Consider the following 18003-nt stretch of genomic DNA (forward strand, 5'->3'; position numbering starts at 1 on the left):
AACAAATGAGTATTCCCATTCATTTTCTAATTTTCGGTGTCTTTATGATGGCTAATAATACAACCTGTGGCAGTAAGAACTGTTCGGATGGCTCCCAGATGCCACCCACTTCCTGGAGTGGGGGCGGTGTGGCCTGTGATTATAAAGGGAAGTCACTTCCATGACGGGGTTATGTTTTATGGTCAAGGGTGAAGGGATTCTATAGACAGGAAATCCCAAATTATTTGATTCTGAATTCATCAAAAGAAAAATTATTGTGGATGGGCTACTTAATTAGTTGAAAGTCCTTAAAAGAGAGAGCGAAGAGAGATTTTCCTGCTGGCCTTTCAGAAAGCAGTAAGCTGCCACGTGAGAGGACCTTTGAGAGGGCTTGTGGAAAGGAAATTCAAGTGAGCTCTGGCAGCTGAGAATAAAAGGAAGCAGGGTGGAGGTATTCCTACAACCTCAAGGAAGCGTCAACAACCACATAAGCTTGAAAGAACAGAAAGTAGCCCCAGAAAGGAAGGCGGGCCAGTGAACCACTTTAGTGAAGCCCTTGAGACCCTGAGCAAAAGACCCAGCAAAGCCATTGGCTAGACTCCTCACCATGGAAACTGTGAGAAAGCGAATGTACATTTGTCTTAAACTCCAAGTTTGTAGAAGTATATTACACAGCAGAGAAAATACTAAACTGAAATAAGTAAATGAGTCTAGATCACTGAATTCTAAACAAGTGACTCATTCTATCAATCTTCAGAAAAAAGGTCTTTATGAAAATTCTGTCTAGTTTGTTTCATTCACTGTACTTTATTTTATTAAAGATTTTATTTATTTTTTATCATTCCATACTTTATTTTTTCTTTTTCCCTTTGTTCTCTCACCCACCCCCCTTCCTTCCCTCTTTCGCTCTTTTTTTCAAGCATTTTAAGAAAATCCCAAGTCATTTCACTCCTACATAATCCTCTATAAAATATGGACTTTTTCCCCTCTCTCTCTCTCTCTTTTATTCATTTATTTTAGAGAGAGAAAGGGAGGAAGAAAGAAAGGGAGAGAAACATCTGTGTATGAGAGATATGTCAGTTGGTTGCTTTTCTCACACCTCCATCCAGGGACCTGGCCCTCAACCCAAGAATGTGCCCTGACTGGGAACCAAACTGGTGACCTTTTGGTCTGCAGGCCAGTGCTCTATACACTGAGCTGCACCAGCCAGGGCTCAATCACTGTTCTTTAAATTAGTGGTTAGTCTTTGATCTCTTTTGTGTAATCTCATTAACCTCATCTTTTTTTTTTTTTTTTTGCATAAAGGTTAAGGACTAAACAGTTTTCCTAACTACTCTCATTTAACCACAACATTACACTAGGAGAAAAGCCAATCAACTGGGCACAAGGAGAGGTCACACTTTATGTAATTCTGCACACATTTCAAAACTTCAAGATGCATGATGAGTTCTAACATAAGTTCTTCTTGAAAAAGTGGAACTGATATTTTAAACAGTTTAATGTATACTCTTTTCTTAAAAACTCCGTAATATTCATTCATTCATCCTGTTATGATGTTTGTTGCTCCTCTTCAAAAAAAGAAAGCACCACTCTAGGTTACACAAGTATCACAGGTATTGCTGAGGTCGTTTTAAAGTTGCCATGTTTATAGTTTGCATCAGCTGATAGAAATATATCATCAAAAAGAACATCTAGGGGCTCTCTGACAGAACTGAAATCATCAGGTGACAATGGGCCACTAACATTATTTCTCAGCACACAAGAATGTAAGGTCACTCGCTGCATTATATATTTCTTCATACATGTATATCCTTCGACCAGGTAAGGAAAGAAGCCTGGGACCATACTACGCTCTCATGCAATTTGGGGGTAGCGCAGAGTGTTAAAAGAGAGAAAAACATCAAACGTCACCATTTTTCAGAAATATAATGAGGTTATTTCAAAAATATCGTGAGAAAGGAAACTAAAATTTGAGGCCAGAATTAGAGCTTTTCAAAAGCATTCCCACAGGCACGGGGGGAACTCAAGCGCTGTAGTCTCTTCTTCCCATGAAGGGTACGTTCAGAGACCCCCAGTGGACACCTGCAACCACACAGAGTACCAAATTCTGAATATGCTGTTTTCCCTATACATGCATTCCTATGAAAAAGTCTAACACAAACTAGGCACAGAAAGAGATCAACAATAATGAAATAGACAAATTATAAGAATATTCAGTGCACTGTGATAAAAGTTACATATTTTTCGGACTATAAGATGCGCCCCCTCTCAAATTTGGAAGAAATAATGGTTGTTAATGTTGCTATGGAGTTCTGTTTACATTTACATTGGTGAAATATTATGTTATGTATGTAATTAAATATTTTACCCCATTTTTTGCTTCAATTTTTTCCCTATTTTCCTCCTCTAAAACCTAGGTGCATCTTACGGTCCAAAAATACGGTGCATGAATGTGGTCTCTCTCAAAATACCATATTTACCTGGCCGTACAAAGTGGATATGCTGGACAAAGGAGTGATTCAAATCCTGGGTGGGACAGAGTGGAACAGTGTGGGATTTCATCCCACTGCTCAGAAAGGCACTCAATTGAAAAGTGATGAATTCTTTACTCCTGAAATTTTCCATCGTATCCTTCTGGACTGCAGCTGACCTCAGATCTTTGCAACCATGGAAAGTGAAATCATACATGAGAGAGAAGGAGCACGTCAAGAAAGACCTAGTGCACACTCAAGGGGCCTGTGAGTGGCATGTATGGGACACTGAAGACTATGTTGTTAGGAAATAGTTGGGTGCTGAGCAATTAGATGCTATGAGGTGCTAAAGCCAGGAAATTCTCCCTCAAGGGCTGTTTCCCTGTCTAGTTAGGGGCAGAGACAAACAGGAACTCAGATCACCTGACTCCACTAAATTCTCCTGCTTCCACTCAAATTACACAAGGCCCAGCAGAAGAAACGCCTGCTTGAGGGTGGTTGGTAGGGTAATAATACGAGTGCAATAATTCATAGTTTTAATTTGAACATTTCCCCTAAATGTCATGTGATATGCTTGAGTGTGATAATGCTATGTTACAGAAGTACATGCTTATGATTTTGTAACAAAAGATTCTGTAGTAAAAACGAGGCATTATTTGTGCCCGACCCTGCATTTGCTCAGTGCTTCCTATGTGCCAGTGCTTTACATGAATTAACATTCTTAATTCTCGAAAAAACCTTATGTGGGTTTATCCGTGGAACACTTGCTCAAATTACCCAGCTAATAACGTGTAACACTGCGTTTTCAACCCATACTTTAACCAACCAGGCAAGTTCCATAAGAGAATTTAGCCCTAATGTTCAAAAGCATCCATTTTTAAGAATCCGATGTTCCTCTATGGTGCTCATCGTGAACCATTTTTGAGAGAGCTAAAATAGTCACTCAAATCATTATCTGCATTCTGTGGTTCAGCTGGGAAAACCCAATTAGAAAGACTGCTGCCAAATCACGGTGATCACTTTCTAGAATTCAAGGACTTCCCCCACCATTCCAGACTTGCCTACGCTGAGCCCCTGGAACTTCCAGGACAGAGTAGCACGTTTCTGGGTTTGCTGGCTGTCTATCAACACACTCGGTAGCAACTCTGGGGGGCAAGTGCAGCAACACTGAATCACCGCAGGGTTTGAAAGATGTGAAAGAGAGTGATCACAAGCCTCAAAGTGGGCAAAAATATTAAAATTATAATTAGCAAGTAGATATCCTATCCCAAAGATTTTAATGGTGCAGTCACTCCTAATAAAATTAGCACTCTTTTATATGTAAGACAGCTCTTCTGGATTCTAAAAAGCATTTTCAGTTTTATAATGTCTTCTAAATGTGTCCTACATACATATAACACATCTGACTCTGTGTGCTATTTCACTAGTGTTTTGTAATATTTTCATTTCATATAAAGTGTGTTCACATATACTAACATGCAATGTGCTATGTTATATAATATATAAACAGTATATAGTGCACACATATATTTTATGTGTTATCCTGCAGTTAGGGTCGTTGTGGGGAGGACACAAAAAAGGAATACAAAAAGAGACCTAAGCAGTCTGCAGACCGCAGGTTTCAGAACTGCATGCATGTTATTAGAACAGAATCCCAGGAGCCGATCCTACTTCACTTGTGTGAAAATCCAGCAGGGGTAGAATCAAATCCAAGGCTTGCAAGCCTCGAACCACCCCTGTCACGGTCATTTACACCCAGGGACTCAGCTGGCTTTCCCACACGGCACAGGCAGGTCATGTCACATCCCATAACTTACAGAGACAAATGGACCTCGCCTCATTATCATGCATGGTTGGCCCTGTGATGCGTTACCTTTCCCCTATGTTTGTTTATTACCATTGAGTATTGATATAAATTTTAAACAATTACTCATTGGCAGACCTTGACATGATACGTATCAATCTCCTGGGAGCTGAGTTACACATGCATGATAAAATTTTACCTCAGGACAATTAATTCTGATTTCTACATTTACATTGACAGGAAATTCAGATGTTTTGCAAAACAGCCAAGCTTAAATGTCTAATTCAGAGCGATGTGCATAATGCCCACTGTATCCGTCCTCCTGAGGCTTTGCATGGCTCCTCAGTTTGTCCCCCTTAACATTTTCACAGATGCAAATTTAAGTCAATGCTAATAGCATGTCATGGAAAGGAAGGGCTGATATTTTTTACGGTGACAAACATCCTAAGTAAGAATTTTACCCATTCTTTGCTGTAGCAAGTGTCAAAAAGGCAGGTTTCTGGCACTTGAAAACCATGCTGCTTCAATGGTTATCACCAAGTTGTACTCATTAGTCATGGTATTGATGTCTAGTTTCATCAAAATCTCTCTTATGTCCACAGATCGATTAAAAATGTGCAGCAGACGTTAAGTGGTTTTTTTTTTCTACCCAAAAGAGAAGAGTGTGTGTAAAAGGCTGACCTCTGTTTATATTGGAAAGTGGAGGGCGGGGTTAAATGAGTGTGACTAATCATCAGTTGGATGAGGAAATGAAAACTAGCCTTTTTCAGGATGCTCTGGGCAGATTTTTACTGACTTCTGTGTTGGTTGCTGAAGATGCGACTGGTCTTAATTTTACTCTTCTGCGTTCACCCAATTTAGAAAGCTGTCTGGAATCATTTCTCTAAACATCATGGGCAGATCACTTTATTAACTTTCAAATATTCTGACTTGAAGCAGAAAACTCACATTGTTGCTTGACAATGAGAGGTTGTCAATGGCAAAGTTATGACTTTTAAAAGTAAATAAAACTTCCTGTGGCACAGTTATATAACGGGTGTTGGCTGAAATGTCAATATAAAATATATCAAAAACTTCACGGTTCTGCTTCATGGTCTCTTTTCGAGTACAGGCTGTGTCCCAAACCTGGAGACAAAACACTTCACTCACTCAAGTTCACTGCATCCCTCTTTATGATTAAAGGTGATACAAGCTTTAGAAAGAGGCACTTTTAAGGCCTGATTAGCATTCATTTCCCCCTTTATTTCAGGTTTTTCTCATGGCCCAAATGATATACTATGATAATAATCTAATCACTTTGTTGTTTCATCAACTTTGTTATTTCTCAAAGGCAGAAAAAAATCACACATGGTACAAATAATAAAGCCAATAATAAAGTCATTAATAAATAAATTAATGGCTTAATAATAAAACCATTAAACAGTCATTCAAAATTCTGCATGCATCCTCTCATTGAACCCTCACAGTATAACACTGGAATTCTGGATTAACTGAATATTATCCTTGTTTGGCAGATGGAGAAATCTAGACTTAGAGTTGGTTCAGCTCTACTTTACATTGACTCCTTTTGCCCTGGACCTCATGGCTGGGATGGTCAGCCAGCCACAGCTGAACCAGTAAGATAACAGATACTAATGTGTCACAGCTCCTGCCACAGAGTAGCAGCAAAATTCAGCAAGTGTAGGACTCTAGAATTGAGCTGCTTGACATCAAATTTTGCTCCTAAGAAAATTCAGAGTTCTTCATACTCTGACGTCCCTCATCTATAAATAATAATGCTTATCTTTGGGGACTAAGGTGGAAGTTGGATGGGTTAGAAAAACATGCATAGTATTAATTCACAGTGCCTGGCATTAAGAAGAGGCTCCAAATTGTCAGAAAGCAATATTATAATATGTAAAGAGAATTGTTAGTAATAGTGACCACACATTCTGCAGGTAGAGTCATCAAAATTAGCTCAAGTAAACTGTGAATACCTGAGAGAGAAAAAAGAGCAAAGTCACAAAAGGGAAAAATACAAAGCCCACCCTAACTCTTCTCACCTGTTGTCACAAACCACAAGGGTGAGTTTTCCACACTGCACTGGTACCAATGAGATCAACATCGATTCACAGATCTGCGGGCATTTGTAATCCTAACCATTCATTCGGTCATCTCGGAGGCCTGGGCAACTGCTGTGATGGCAGCCGCCAGTGATTTCCAGACCTTCAGGAGACCTGAGACGCCTCTTTAAGGGTTGACCAGAAACATACTCTGCAGGAATATTCCATTTATTCGTGGTTTCTTATCTTATCAAATTTATCATTTTGTTTTATTGACAAGGAACCATTCCAAATCAAATTTCTGCCTTTTGCTAAAGAATGAATACAGGGTGGGAGAATACCGTGTAGGAGTAGCCCTCCCCTATTTGTCAAAAAATTAATACATAAATAATGATAAATTGCCAAAACAGGAACCATTTCCTCTTTTTGTTTCTTTTTCATTGATATTTCTTTCAACCGCAGGTACACAGACTTATTAAATCTAGTAACACTGTGCAAAACTACATGGACCTTCAAAATAATAATGTCTCTTAAAAAAAGAAGTGAAAGGAAAAAAAGGACCAAATGTTGCTGTGTCTAAATGGAATAGAGTAGTGAACTGGAGTCTTAGTACTAAGAAAACCTATCATGCCATTCTGACTTGAAAATGGAATATGTAATTTGAAATATTCCTCCAAAAACATCTCCACTAAATTGAAAGGGTATCTAGTCTATAGTCCAACCATCTGCTTGAATTCTCAAGGCTGTCTCACATTTCAAGCTATTTTGTAAGACATTGTTTTCCTTCTTGATCCTCCCCTTACCTGCCAGTCAGAACACTCACCCACCCATCACAGTCTCTCATCTCTTCCATCTCTCTGCCATTTGTTCTTCCTCCAAGATCCTCCAATCTCCCCTCTGGTAACACTTGTTTTGTTGTCACTACACCCCCCAACCCCAGCAGCCATTTTCTAAGAACTGCCTCTTCCTCCACCCATGCTAATAGCAACTGGACTATAGCAATGGAATGAGACTGGACCAGGGTATGGAGAAGTGACCCACGCTCTGGCAACTGGAGTCCTCCTTCCAAATCCCATCTCCTGATCACAACTAAATGATGTGTAACAAGCCATCTGGACCATATGGAGACTGTCAACATTTCTTTAGGAGGCTACATTTTGGACTAAAATTCTAGCCTCAAACTAGTTCAAAGCTTTGATGGAGAGAACATAAACCCTCCCAGCTATACAATACCAGGAGCGCTGGAAAGCAGATAAAACCAATGGACAGAGAAGAGAGAAGAATGAGGAGTCAAACAAACAAACAAAAAAGGTCTAGGCTGCAGCAAGAGATGATCCTAGTGGCAGTCCCACCCCTTTCTACAGTTGTTGGCACATCCTTGACCTTGACTCTCATAATTTATCATTCAACACCACTAAACTGAAATATATTTCCCCTTTTGGTTCAAGACAGTCCTATGGTTTTCTACTACTGCTATTTGTAATCCCAAACAGCGTAATATAACTCCTATTTTTAAACAAAGCAAAAGACTGTCATATTTCTTAAACTGTCTTCCTCTAAGCTTAGTAGTATACATTTCTTTCCCTTTCTCCACATCCTTGGAAGGACAATCTACACTTGCTACCTTTATTAGTCTTAGCTGCTACCAACTCCTAAGGCACTGAAACCATGTTTCAGTCAGCAACACACTGCTGAAACTGCGCTCATACCCTCAATGGCCTGGTGACCTCCTTAAAGGGCTCGTCTCTTCTGATCTCTCTGCAAAATGAAACTGTAAACCAAGGTTCTTCTCTGCAAACTCACAGCGTGTATCATGACAGATACTAAATAAATATTTGCTAAATAAATGAATGGACCTTTTTTCTGGCTTCTAAGAATGCTCTCTGGATTTGTCTCCAATGCACCTTCATATACATTTTCCAATGGCCTAACAACATCTACAGACACACTGCTAACTCAGAATGTCCAACAGTGAGCCTATTACCTACACTCCCACCACCAACTTGGTACCCCTCCTGTGTTCTCTAGTCTACAAAGTTCAATGAAACATGATCTACATGTTAGAGACCTTATAGTCCAGCTCTTCTCTACTGATTCCCCAAATCCCAGAACCCACAGGACCTGACACATTAATCCTGCATCATATTTCATTCCTGCTTCCCGATCACCACTGTTCCCTTTTAGACCTTGGCCATCTCCCACTCAGGGAACGCTGCAGTGGTCCACCAACTGCTCCTCTCACTGCCTCTGCCTCAAATACTGGTCTTTAATCCATCTTCTACATGGATTAAACCACAATTCTTTTTAATTTAAAAATCCTAGGATAAAGGCCAAATGTGAGTATGCGGAGCTGGGCCACCACAAATGTCCCCTCCTGTGAACACTGCCTGTCTCCCTTCAGGTCATGCAGAAAGATGGCACGGATGCAACAATTTGATAATTGTTGGATCAAACCAGTGAGCCAGTCACATCAGCACCTCTTTCCACCGGGGAGTCCTAGGCCTAACATGGGACAGACCACGTGTCCTCAGCACACTACGTGCTTTTACTTGGTCATGTTTTGATGGGTCCTATTGCTTCAGTCAGCCTGGAATTGAGAATGTCTTCCTTCCTTTGGGACTGTCTTTTTCAGTTTGGATTCTCAGAATGGAGTTCAGTGCACTGTATAAGTTGTACTGCATAATAATAATTGCATTAATCATTGAATTAAATTGAATTTGATGTTAAAGTATATAAAGCAGGAAATATTAAAAGAGACAACATAAATTAAAATTATTTTTTAAATATGATGCATTATATACTTCAAAGTCTACTTTAATCTTCAATAGAATCTACAGAAGCTTATGCACCTACAAGTTATTTCCATTTCTTATAATACAGGGTCCGGCAGAAGTAAGGCTTGCTTGAGTGTGGTTGGTAGGGCAATAATATGGGTGTAATAATTTATAGTTTTAATTTGAATATTTCACCTAAAATGTCCTATGGTATGCTGGAGTGTGATATTGTTATGTTACAGAATTTCATGGTTATGATTTTATAATAAAACAGGGACATTATTACAAGACCCTGTACAATGGAAAAAAATTTACTAACAGATTTTTTTTTATTATTAGCACTTAAGCTTTGAAGAAAGTGTTACACTAACACTTCTTATCCCATAAACCACTTCCCCAGGGTTTTATTAAAAATAAAATGTTTGCCCTGGCTGGTGTGGCTCAGTGGATTGAGCACCAGCCTACAAACCAAGGGAGGATCACGGTTCAATACCCAGTCAGGGCACATGCCTGGGTTGCCCGGGCCAGGTCCCCAGCAGGGTGCACTTAAGAGGCAACGACACATTAATATTTCTCTCCCTCTCTTTCTCCCCCCTTCTCCTCTCTAAAAATAAATAAATAAAATCTTTTTAAAAGCATTTTAAATAAAATGTTTAATTGCTTTTCTTGAGATCTAGACAATTTTATTGTCTTTGGTTTCTAAAGTGAATTTCCATATATAAATATTTGAATATCTAAACAATGAATATTATGTTCAGTAAACAGCATTTCCAGGATAACCAAGCTCACATGGGATAAAGGGGGGGAGTTTTAAAATAACCACCTCCCATGTTCAGCATGCTTAATTTTGTAATCCAAGGATACCTTTACCCCACTTACACATGCATCATTCCTCATAGCGTACTTACAACCTTCTTGCTCACTGTTTTAAAACGAGATTTTCCCAGTTTGCTTATGCCCATTTATTTTACTGAGCCAGTCTTCCTTAAATCCTCAAAACAAGACACCATTAACGTCTACCCATCCCTTTACCTAGTCTGACAGTAGGCACCTTATACAGAGAATTATTTTATTAGCTCTCTCCTCTTTTCCCTAATTATCCCCACAGTATGTGAACAAATGTCAGTTTTGTCATTTGACAATGTTGCTGAGCATTCCGGTTATGTATTACAAACCTATCTGTGCACCAAAATACATCAACAATTTCCCACAGAGAGAAATGTCCAGTGGTGAAAGGAAGGGCCCTAAAACAGGGAGAGAAGAATCCAGCAAGGAGGATCCGGAACTGAGGTCTGGTCTCAGGTTACTTGGAAGAAAACAAACCAAAAATTCCCCATGTGACCTAATATTGTATGCAAATAATAAATTGTAATTAATATTAAATATGTGTTCATAAGAAAGAGAGATCTAGCAATTAGTTATTTAACTAAAAGAATTCATAATTAGCCAGGAGACCATCACGATAAATTTTTAATTACTCAGAAAAAAGAACTTCAAATTAACAATAAGATTATCCCTAAATCTGAAGCATTTAAAATGGGCAACATTATTTTCCATTGCCATCATGTCTAGTTTAAGTAGTTTCTTCATATATGATACAGAATTTAAAATATATTCTAATTTTTTTATTCCAGCAGAAGCATATGGTAAAAAAAAAATCAGTAGAAGCAAATGTTAAAATAACATTTAGCCAGAAATATCCCACACTCATATTCAAATAGAACTTTAAATATTGCTTCATATATAACAGCCTGATCTGAATTATTGAAATTAACTGTAAAAGTGCACCAGTTTGTTGAGGCCACAATGTCAATCTTTCCCTTGTTTATAATCTTGTTAGAATCTGTACAAATGGCAAATTTTAAAGGAGCAATAATCATTTGACTTATTTTTTAGATTGCTAATAGTAGTTTATTCATATGTATTAAAATAGTACAAAATATGAATGCCTACATGGAAAAGAAACCTAGAAGTTTATATTTTACAAATAAAATGTTAAAACAGTGGGTACATTTCTCTTTCATTACAAAAATATCACAATGCCAAGTATTCTTACAAATTTCAAAGTATCCCATATCTAAGTGGCAGAAATAACATTGCTTAGCATGCAAAGACCTTTTATAGGTCCCCAATATTCCATGTGCAATAGTTTCTTTCTCATACTTGTTAAAAGATGGCAGAACTATCTTTAGAATCACAGTTGTATTGTTAATCATCAATTATGTTAATAATCCATCACTCTATGACCTGAGCACATTCAAGTTGTTTTCATAAACAATATCTCATTTGATTTTCTTTACAAGTTATTCCAAATGCTACTATTATAAAAATATTTTGAATGACATTTAATCCCTAAAAGCAGGTGTGGATTGGCAGAGATCTTAAAGCGTGAGCATGTATGTGTTAATATACTTACCTTACTGAGGGTCTTTTCTACCCTGAGAAACCACTTGAAGTTTTTAAAAATAACATGTGTGCACACACATAAATATGTAGTATTATGTGGGGCAAAAGTAGGTTTACAGTTTTGAGTATGCAAAACAGTTTATTCTTGTATTATTATTTATCACTTATTGTATTATTCTCCATATGAACAACTGTGAACATACTTTTGCCCCAACCTGCATATATTTGCACACACATAAATTATTATTAAATAGAATACTATAAAAATATAAACTGGACAATTTATCTAATTATGATATATTTGTATTTTAGACCCTCGAAGAAAAGAATTTAAATACAGTATTTTTGACAAAGTGCTATGTTTTTCCCTCAACTGACACTGAAGTCGATACCCTCTTTCTTTCAACTCTGTAAACAATATGACACAGCCGGTTATTTTCATCTTCTTGTGCACACAGGAGAAAAAATGAATCATGTTAGCTACATGGTCGCCTAGCTCAGTGTAGCTCTAAGTTAGTTTACTGGAAAGCAACTGTACGAAAGGCGCAGGAGCAGTTGTATTACACAGACAGTCCATGAAAAGGACTGGCTGACACAGTTTGATACGGTGCCTGGTGCACACCAACAGCCTTATGTGAAGGTGGAGTGGATGAAACACAGCAGAGTACTTGCCCCACAGTGAGCAGCTTACATGCTTTTTGAAATACTACAACAGACAGCTCTTTTGTTACAAATGATGAAAGGTTGTCACTTTCAACACAGTAAAATATTACTTCTTAAAAATACTGAAACAAATTCTGATTTCTTTGCAAAATTCTAGTTAAGCATGCTTATGCCAGAACTGATTATGCCCATATATGTAAGACACTGAAGGGAATCAACAAATTGGCAATTTGCCTAAAATATATTTTACTTTAACCATTTAAATCTCTAGTTTAAAACAGTTTGAACACACATGAAAGAAAACAAGAGGTGAATGCAGAAGAACAGACTACTTACTTGGAAATAGACATGTATACTGAAAATCATGGCAAAGAACCTTCTGTGTATGTGCTTTGTGCAATGACACTCTAAAGAACACATCAGATAACAGAGGTTATTATGTGTGCAATTTTAAAGTTATTTTAAAATTCCTAAATGCTTTGCTATTTCTTATGAATATATACCTTTAAATATAAATACTAAATTTGAATATATAATTTGCACGTGTCATTTACGTTTTTGCAAAACCTTACCATGTGTAAACCCTATAAGGGAAAGTGTTTTATTATGCTATTTTTGTCAACACTAGAGAAATAACAGAAAGGTGTCTATACAGTAAGGTTTCCTGGCAGAAACAGTACTAAATGTTTTATTTTTTTCAAAGTAAACAACTTGCTTTAAATTCTGGTTTTATATATAGTTAGTAAATTTAAATTAGTGAAAGCCATAAAAATAAAGGCACATTTTACCTACTTGTTATAAACCATAATCAGCTCAGAATTTTGTATATTTCCAAAATTTGTTTGGGGTTTATATCCATAGCCATTGACCTAATGCTCATTCAAATTCCAATCCACAGAGCAACATGTATACCTATGTATAAACAGTAATAAATTTTATATCCCATGACTACTTATGTGGGAAAATAGATCTACTGTTGCATATTTTAAACATGCACCTGTGGAATAATAAACATCATGTTCTTAAGCTGATGAGAACAAATTAAAGATCTAATATAATGATGTATTAATATTCAGAGTTTTAAGGTTTTATTTTATATTTAATAGTTTATCTTATATTTTATCATAATACACATTTTTGTACACATAGTATGTGAATAGTAATTGCTGAGCCCAAGTGAGAATGATTGGGTCACTTCTAACACACAGAAACGATGTCTAATCCAATGTCATATCCATTCCAATGACATAAAAAATATTATTTTCGGCAATCTTTAAATTAAAATGTGCCTGATAACAGAAAAAGATATATATCTAAAATATTAAAACTTGAGTGCTATTCTTTTTTAAGATGTTATATTTATGTCATGTATATTCTTACAAATATATTTATCCCATTACCCCAGTGTTCTCCATATATCAATGTTCTCTCGGCCAATTATACCTGCTTAAGTGGCATTTTGATATGACTGATAAAAGTTTCACATGAAGAGTGGTTATAACTACAATGTTTAAAAAAACTGGATTTGTAAATGGATTCTACAATTAAGAGAGACAGGTTTAAATTAACATTAGAATCCTGGCTAGCATACATATTACTCTAAGTTTTAAAATAGAAATGTTTTCACATGTGCGTCAAGAAATTATTTCTAGAACAAGTGAGAGCTCCATTTTTGAAAATATATTTTAAACTACCAATATAATATGTGTATACTATAACATGAAAATTATGTGTTTTTCATTTACATATAAACCAATATGCATTAGGTGGTTGCTACCATATGGCATATTTATGTTTCACACTTTATTGAGACAGTCATTTCCTCAAGAAAAACCTAACCTAGCAAAGCACCATATCAATTCCTTTGTCTGAAGGAACCCATTATTTTAGTATTAACACTTAGAATACTTTAACTACTACTTTCATCCAGAAGTATATGCTAGGAGAATGTATGAGAAAGGAGAGAGTAGAAAAATCAAAGATATTAAGAATGATATATTTTTGCTTTATTATAATAAAACTTAAGCCCTTGGTATTATAAACACTCTTTAAAAACACACAGAATTACTAATTCTAATTCCGGTCCCACAGCAGTTAAGGGCACAATTCTACAGTGTGCTGATGGCATCCTCTTCTGACAATCAGAACTTCCTATATTACCTTTCCTCGGAAAAGTAAAATTGTCAAAACACAAAAGGATTTACTCATGACTTCCAGAGAAATTTATATAGAGAAGCACAATAATGTGCCTTTAGTGAATGCTATATATAATCTCTGTACAGTTTTTATAAACCTGATATTTCCTCCACAAATTTGAGATTTATCCTGATGATCTCAACACTCCATATGAATTATTGTTTTTCAAGAAAAGCAAATGGCATCACATCTTGTTGAAAATAATGCTGCATTTTTAAAGATTTTTATCAAATTTATTCAGGAATCTAACATGAAGTACAGATGTCAACAATAATTTTTCCTCTCCTCTGAAGATGCTGTTACTAACTTTACAAATAAATAATAAGATGCAGAATCCTCACAAAAATACCGTTAATATTATCTATAGGAGGCTGACTTAGAGATACAAAACCTTTTGTTAAGCTTTTATTTCATGAGTGTTTCAAATAATATGAAGACATTACATTCCCATTGTTAAAAAATAAATTTCTAATTCTTTCAAAGAAAAGAAACCGTGGTTTCCTAATTCTTATTTTTGCCCACTATTTATTTTCTTTCTTGTCTCTAGTAAATATCTCACCATAAAAAATGAGTTATTTTGATTTTAGAAAATCATTTATTGCAGCTGTTCTTAAAATAAAGATTTTTAGCATGGTATGTTCAGGAATAAAAGGTGGTATTTTGTTGGAGTTTAAAGTTATAGTTTCCCCCAAAGGTGTGAGGATGCATTCCCTCAAATGACAGAAATACTGATAAACCGTCAGTTAAAAATAAGACTTTAAAATTGTGTAAACTGAACACACAGACTCCTTTTTAAAGAGTCACTTTATTTGACACAAAATGCAAGTGAGCCATTTAAGGTCTTGCTGTATAGGCCAAGCTAATAAATAAATAAATAAATAAATAAATAAATAAATAAATAAGAGCATAATTTTTTAATAAGAGTAAAAAATTTTGAAGCATCTTTAAGGTCATTCTTACTTTTCTCATGTTTCGAAATATCTGCTTGGAACATGCTGCCAATTAAACGAAGATCTACAGATGGCACTTTCCCTTTTGCTTCTTAACAAAAAAAGGATCTGCAATCATTTTTATGGAAAATTATCTAAAAAGAAACATAACTGTAAATCAGTGACAAAAATATTAGATACTTCCCTTCTCTGGGTGTGAATGTGCAACCGTCAGATACTTGCACTGACACCTAATGTAAAAAATGCTTTAGGCTGAGTCTTAAATAGCTTCAAAAGGGTTTCGACTGGTAAAGATTCACTGTTAGCATCCTCCCAAAACTCCAGTATTCAGCACTCGGCCAACAAGAGGACAGCAAGTAATTCCCGACATCCTAAATACCGGGAAGGCTACCTTGGGCTTTGTTTTTGTTATGTAAAATGCATTAAAGTGACTCATCCACTTAACGGTACCTACTCTCAGAAGCTTTAAAGCAGCTTCAAGAACTAAAATAAATGCTTTCCCAGAATGCCTGATAGGCTGGCTATTCAGCGCACTTAAAAATATGTATGCATTTTTATGTGCCACTGACTTTGAATCTTTTTTTCAGCCTAAGAGAGGAGAGAATTATTTTTCATTCCCTTCTGGCCGTGTGCTTACCCAGCTACCTTTAAACACTCTATTTCCAGAATAGCAACGAGGTTTTTTTTTTTTTTAAGTTATTTTAGAAATGTTAAAAATAAAAGAAATTGCGGGACACTCTGGTAACGCTCAGGCCCTCCCTCAAAAAATAGGTTCTGTTCATTCTAAGAACAGGAACCGCGTGTCTTGCAGCCTTTAAATGCTCCAAATTAAAGGTTGGGGCCGTTGGAGAGCGTGCTCCCCGTACCTGTGAGACCCCTGGGTGGACGGTACTCTGCCGCGGGGCCGCGGAGAGTGGGGACACTTCTTACCAGAAAGGCTGTCAAGTGCGCCCAGTAAACTGGGATCCAGCCGAGTCTGGACACTCCAGGAATTAGAGAGCATCCCAGAGGCCAAGTGCGGCACAAGTCCAGGCTACACTGACAAGCCTGAAATTACCTATTTGTAACATACCCAACCAAATCACAACTTTTTATTAGAGTAGGTTTGCTGAGAGCAGCTAACTGGCGGGAAACTTTCTTTCCCCCAGTACCTATAAACTCTTTACGTCCGAGATTCCTTTAGAAGAGGGGTCGAAGCGCGGCGAGTTGACTGCGGACGTTCCCAGGGAGCGCGCGGCCGGCGCGGCCGGCCCCTCCGACACGCCGGGCGGGAGCCCTTTCCAGCGGCGAGCCGCGCGCACCTCCCGCGCGGCCTCTCCGGATCCGAGCCCGGCTCCGTCCCCACCCCCACGGGCAGGAAAGCCCCGCGATTCGGGGACGGACTCCGAGCCCAGCTCCGGCAACAGCCTCGCCGGCGCCCCTAGCCCTGCCCCGCCCGGCGACTTACGTGATGGCCGAAGGGAACGGCTCCTCAGACGAGGGGCGGATCAGCAAAGATTGGAAAAGTGTCAGAGTCAAGGCCAGCAGGCAGCCAGCAGCCATCTTCGCGATCGAAGATCAATCCCGCCTCCCTCCCCAGACGGGGAAGGGACCGGGGCAGGAAACCGCGGGACGAGAAGGAGCACTCGCGTCCGGCCGCGGACGTCTGCTGGGCCGGCGCGCCCGGCCGGGGCGCGGACTGGGCTGGGGCGGGGGCGCGGCGCGGGGAAGGGGCGGCGGCGGGCGGACCCTCCAGCGCGTGTCTGCAGCTCAGCGCCGAGGCTGCCGCGCCTCCGCCGCCATCAAGGGCGACTTTGGAAACCAACCTGGGCGAGCCTTCCAGCGCCCGCGCACTCTCACTATCTTCTCTCTCTTTTCCCCTCTCTATTTCTTCCCTGATTTATTCCCCTGATTGCCGAGGAGAGGGAGGCGGAGGCGGGGGCGGAGGAGGGATGGCGGCTCTTGGGAGGGGTGTGGGGGTGGATGTCGGAAAACGGGGAGGGGGGGGGATGGCAGGCGGAGAGACTTGTGGCAGCGAGAGGCTCCGTCTGGCTTCTCCCCGCAAGTCGGAGGGAGGTGGCTGGGGGTGGGCAGCGGGAGGGCTGGGCGTCAGAGCAATCGGGCGGGGACCGGCCGGGAGCAGCCCTCCTTACAAGGCAGAAAGGAACTCTTAAAGTCGGCGCCCGCTGGCTCCCGCCGCCCGGAGGAGGAGCGGACCCAGCCCCGCGGGCTCCCAGGGGACAGCCAGCCGCCCAGCGGGCATCAGGCTGCAGAGGCTCCAGCCCACTACTTGGCTGGCGTCTTCGGGGTTTATTTTTGCACATGCAGGCAGCGTGCCCCGAGCTCTTTTCCCGGGCGCAGAATCCATTGGCAAGCCTGGGAATCGTGAATAAGTGATTTGACAACAAATGTAGGAGGGGTTTGTATTTGCATTTTAAAGCACCGTTTTTGACTCTCAACCAGGTGGCACTATTTATTTGCCCAGCGGTGCCAGAAGCTGGAGCCTCTGAAGTGGCTGAGTGCCAATTGCGCCAGCGGCCCCACCCCAGGTATGGTTCACCTGGTGAGGACAGAGCCTCGGGGCCCAGGCCGATGAATGGTCGGAGAAGCACCTGATGCTGTAAAATCTTTCCAATCCTGCCATTCAGTAGAACAAAGGGGTAGAGGGACGAATTATCCATCCGGGAAGGACAGTGCTGCGAAAAGGGCTGTTGTACCAACCTAGTGAGACTACTTGCA

The 18003-nt window shown here is 39.3% G+C and overlaps 1 protein-coding gene across 4 annotated transcripts in view; it reads right to left on the bottom strand.

Annotated features, from left to right (window-relative positions):
- The window catches only part of CACNA2D1 (calcium voltage-gated channel auxiliary subunit alpha2delta 1), a 461217-nt gene extending 443985 nt beyond the window's left edge, over positions 1-17232 (bottom strand). For 2 of the 4 annotated variants that reach the window (XM_037139542.2, XM_037139540.2), the window contains exon 1: positions 16733-17230. In XM_037139542.2, the coding sequence (XP_036995437.2) occupies positions 16733-16827 (95 nt within the window). In that variant the 5' untranslated portion in view covers positions 16828-17230. Of the gene's footprint in view, positions 1-16732 lie in introns of all 4 variants that reach the window. The other 2 variants (XM_037139541.2, XM_053672795.1) reach the window with 2 other exon arrangements.
- Positions 17233-18003: the final 771 nt, after the last annotated feature.

Source organism: Artibeus jamaicensis, unplaced genomic scaffold, assembly GCF_021234435.1.
Source record: "Artibeus jamaicensis isolate MK-2021 breed Jamaican fruit bat unplaced genomic scaffold, CSHL_Jam_final contig_787, whole genome shotgun sequence".
NCBI lineage: Eukaryota > Metazoa > Chordata > Mammalia > Chiroptera > Phyllostomidae > Artibeus > Artibeus jamaicensis.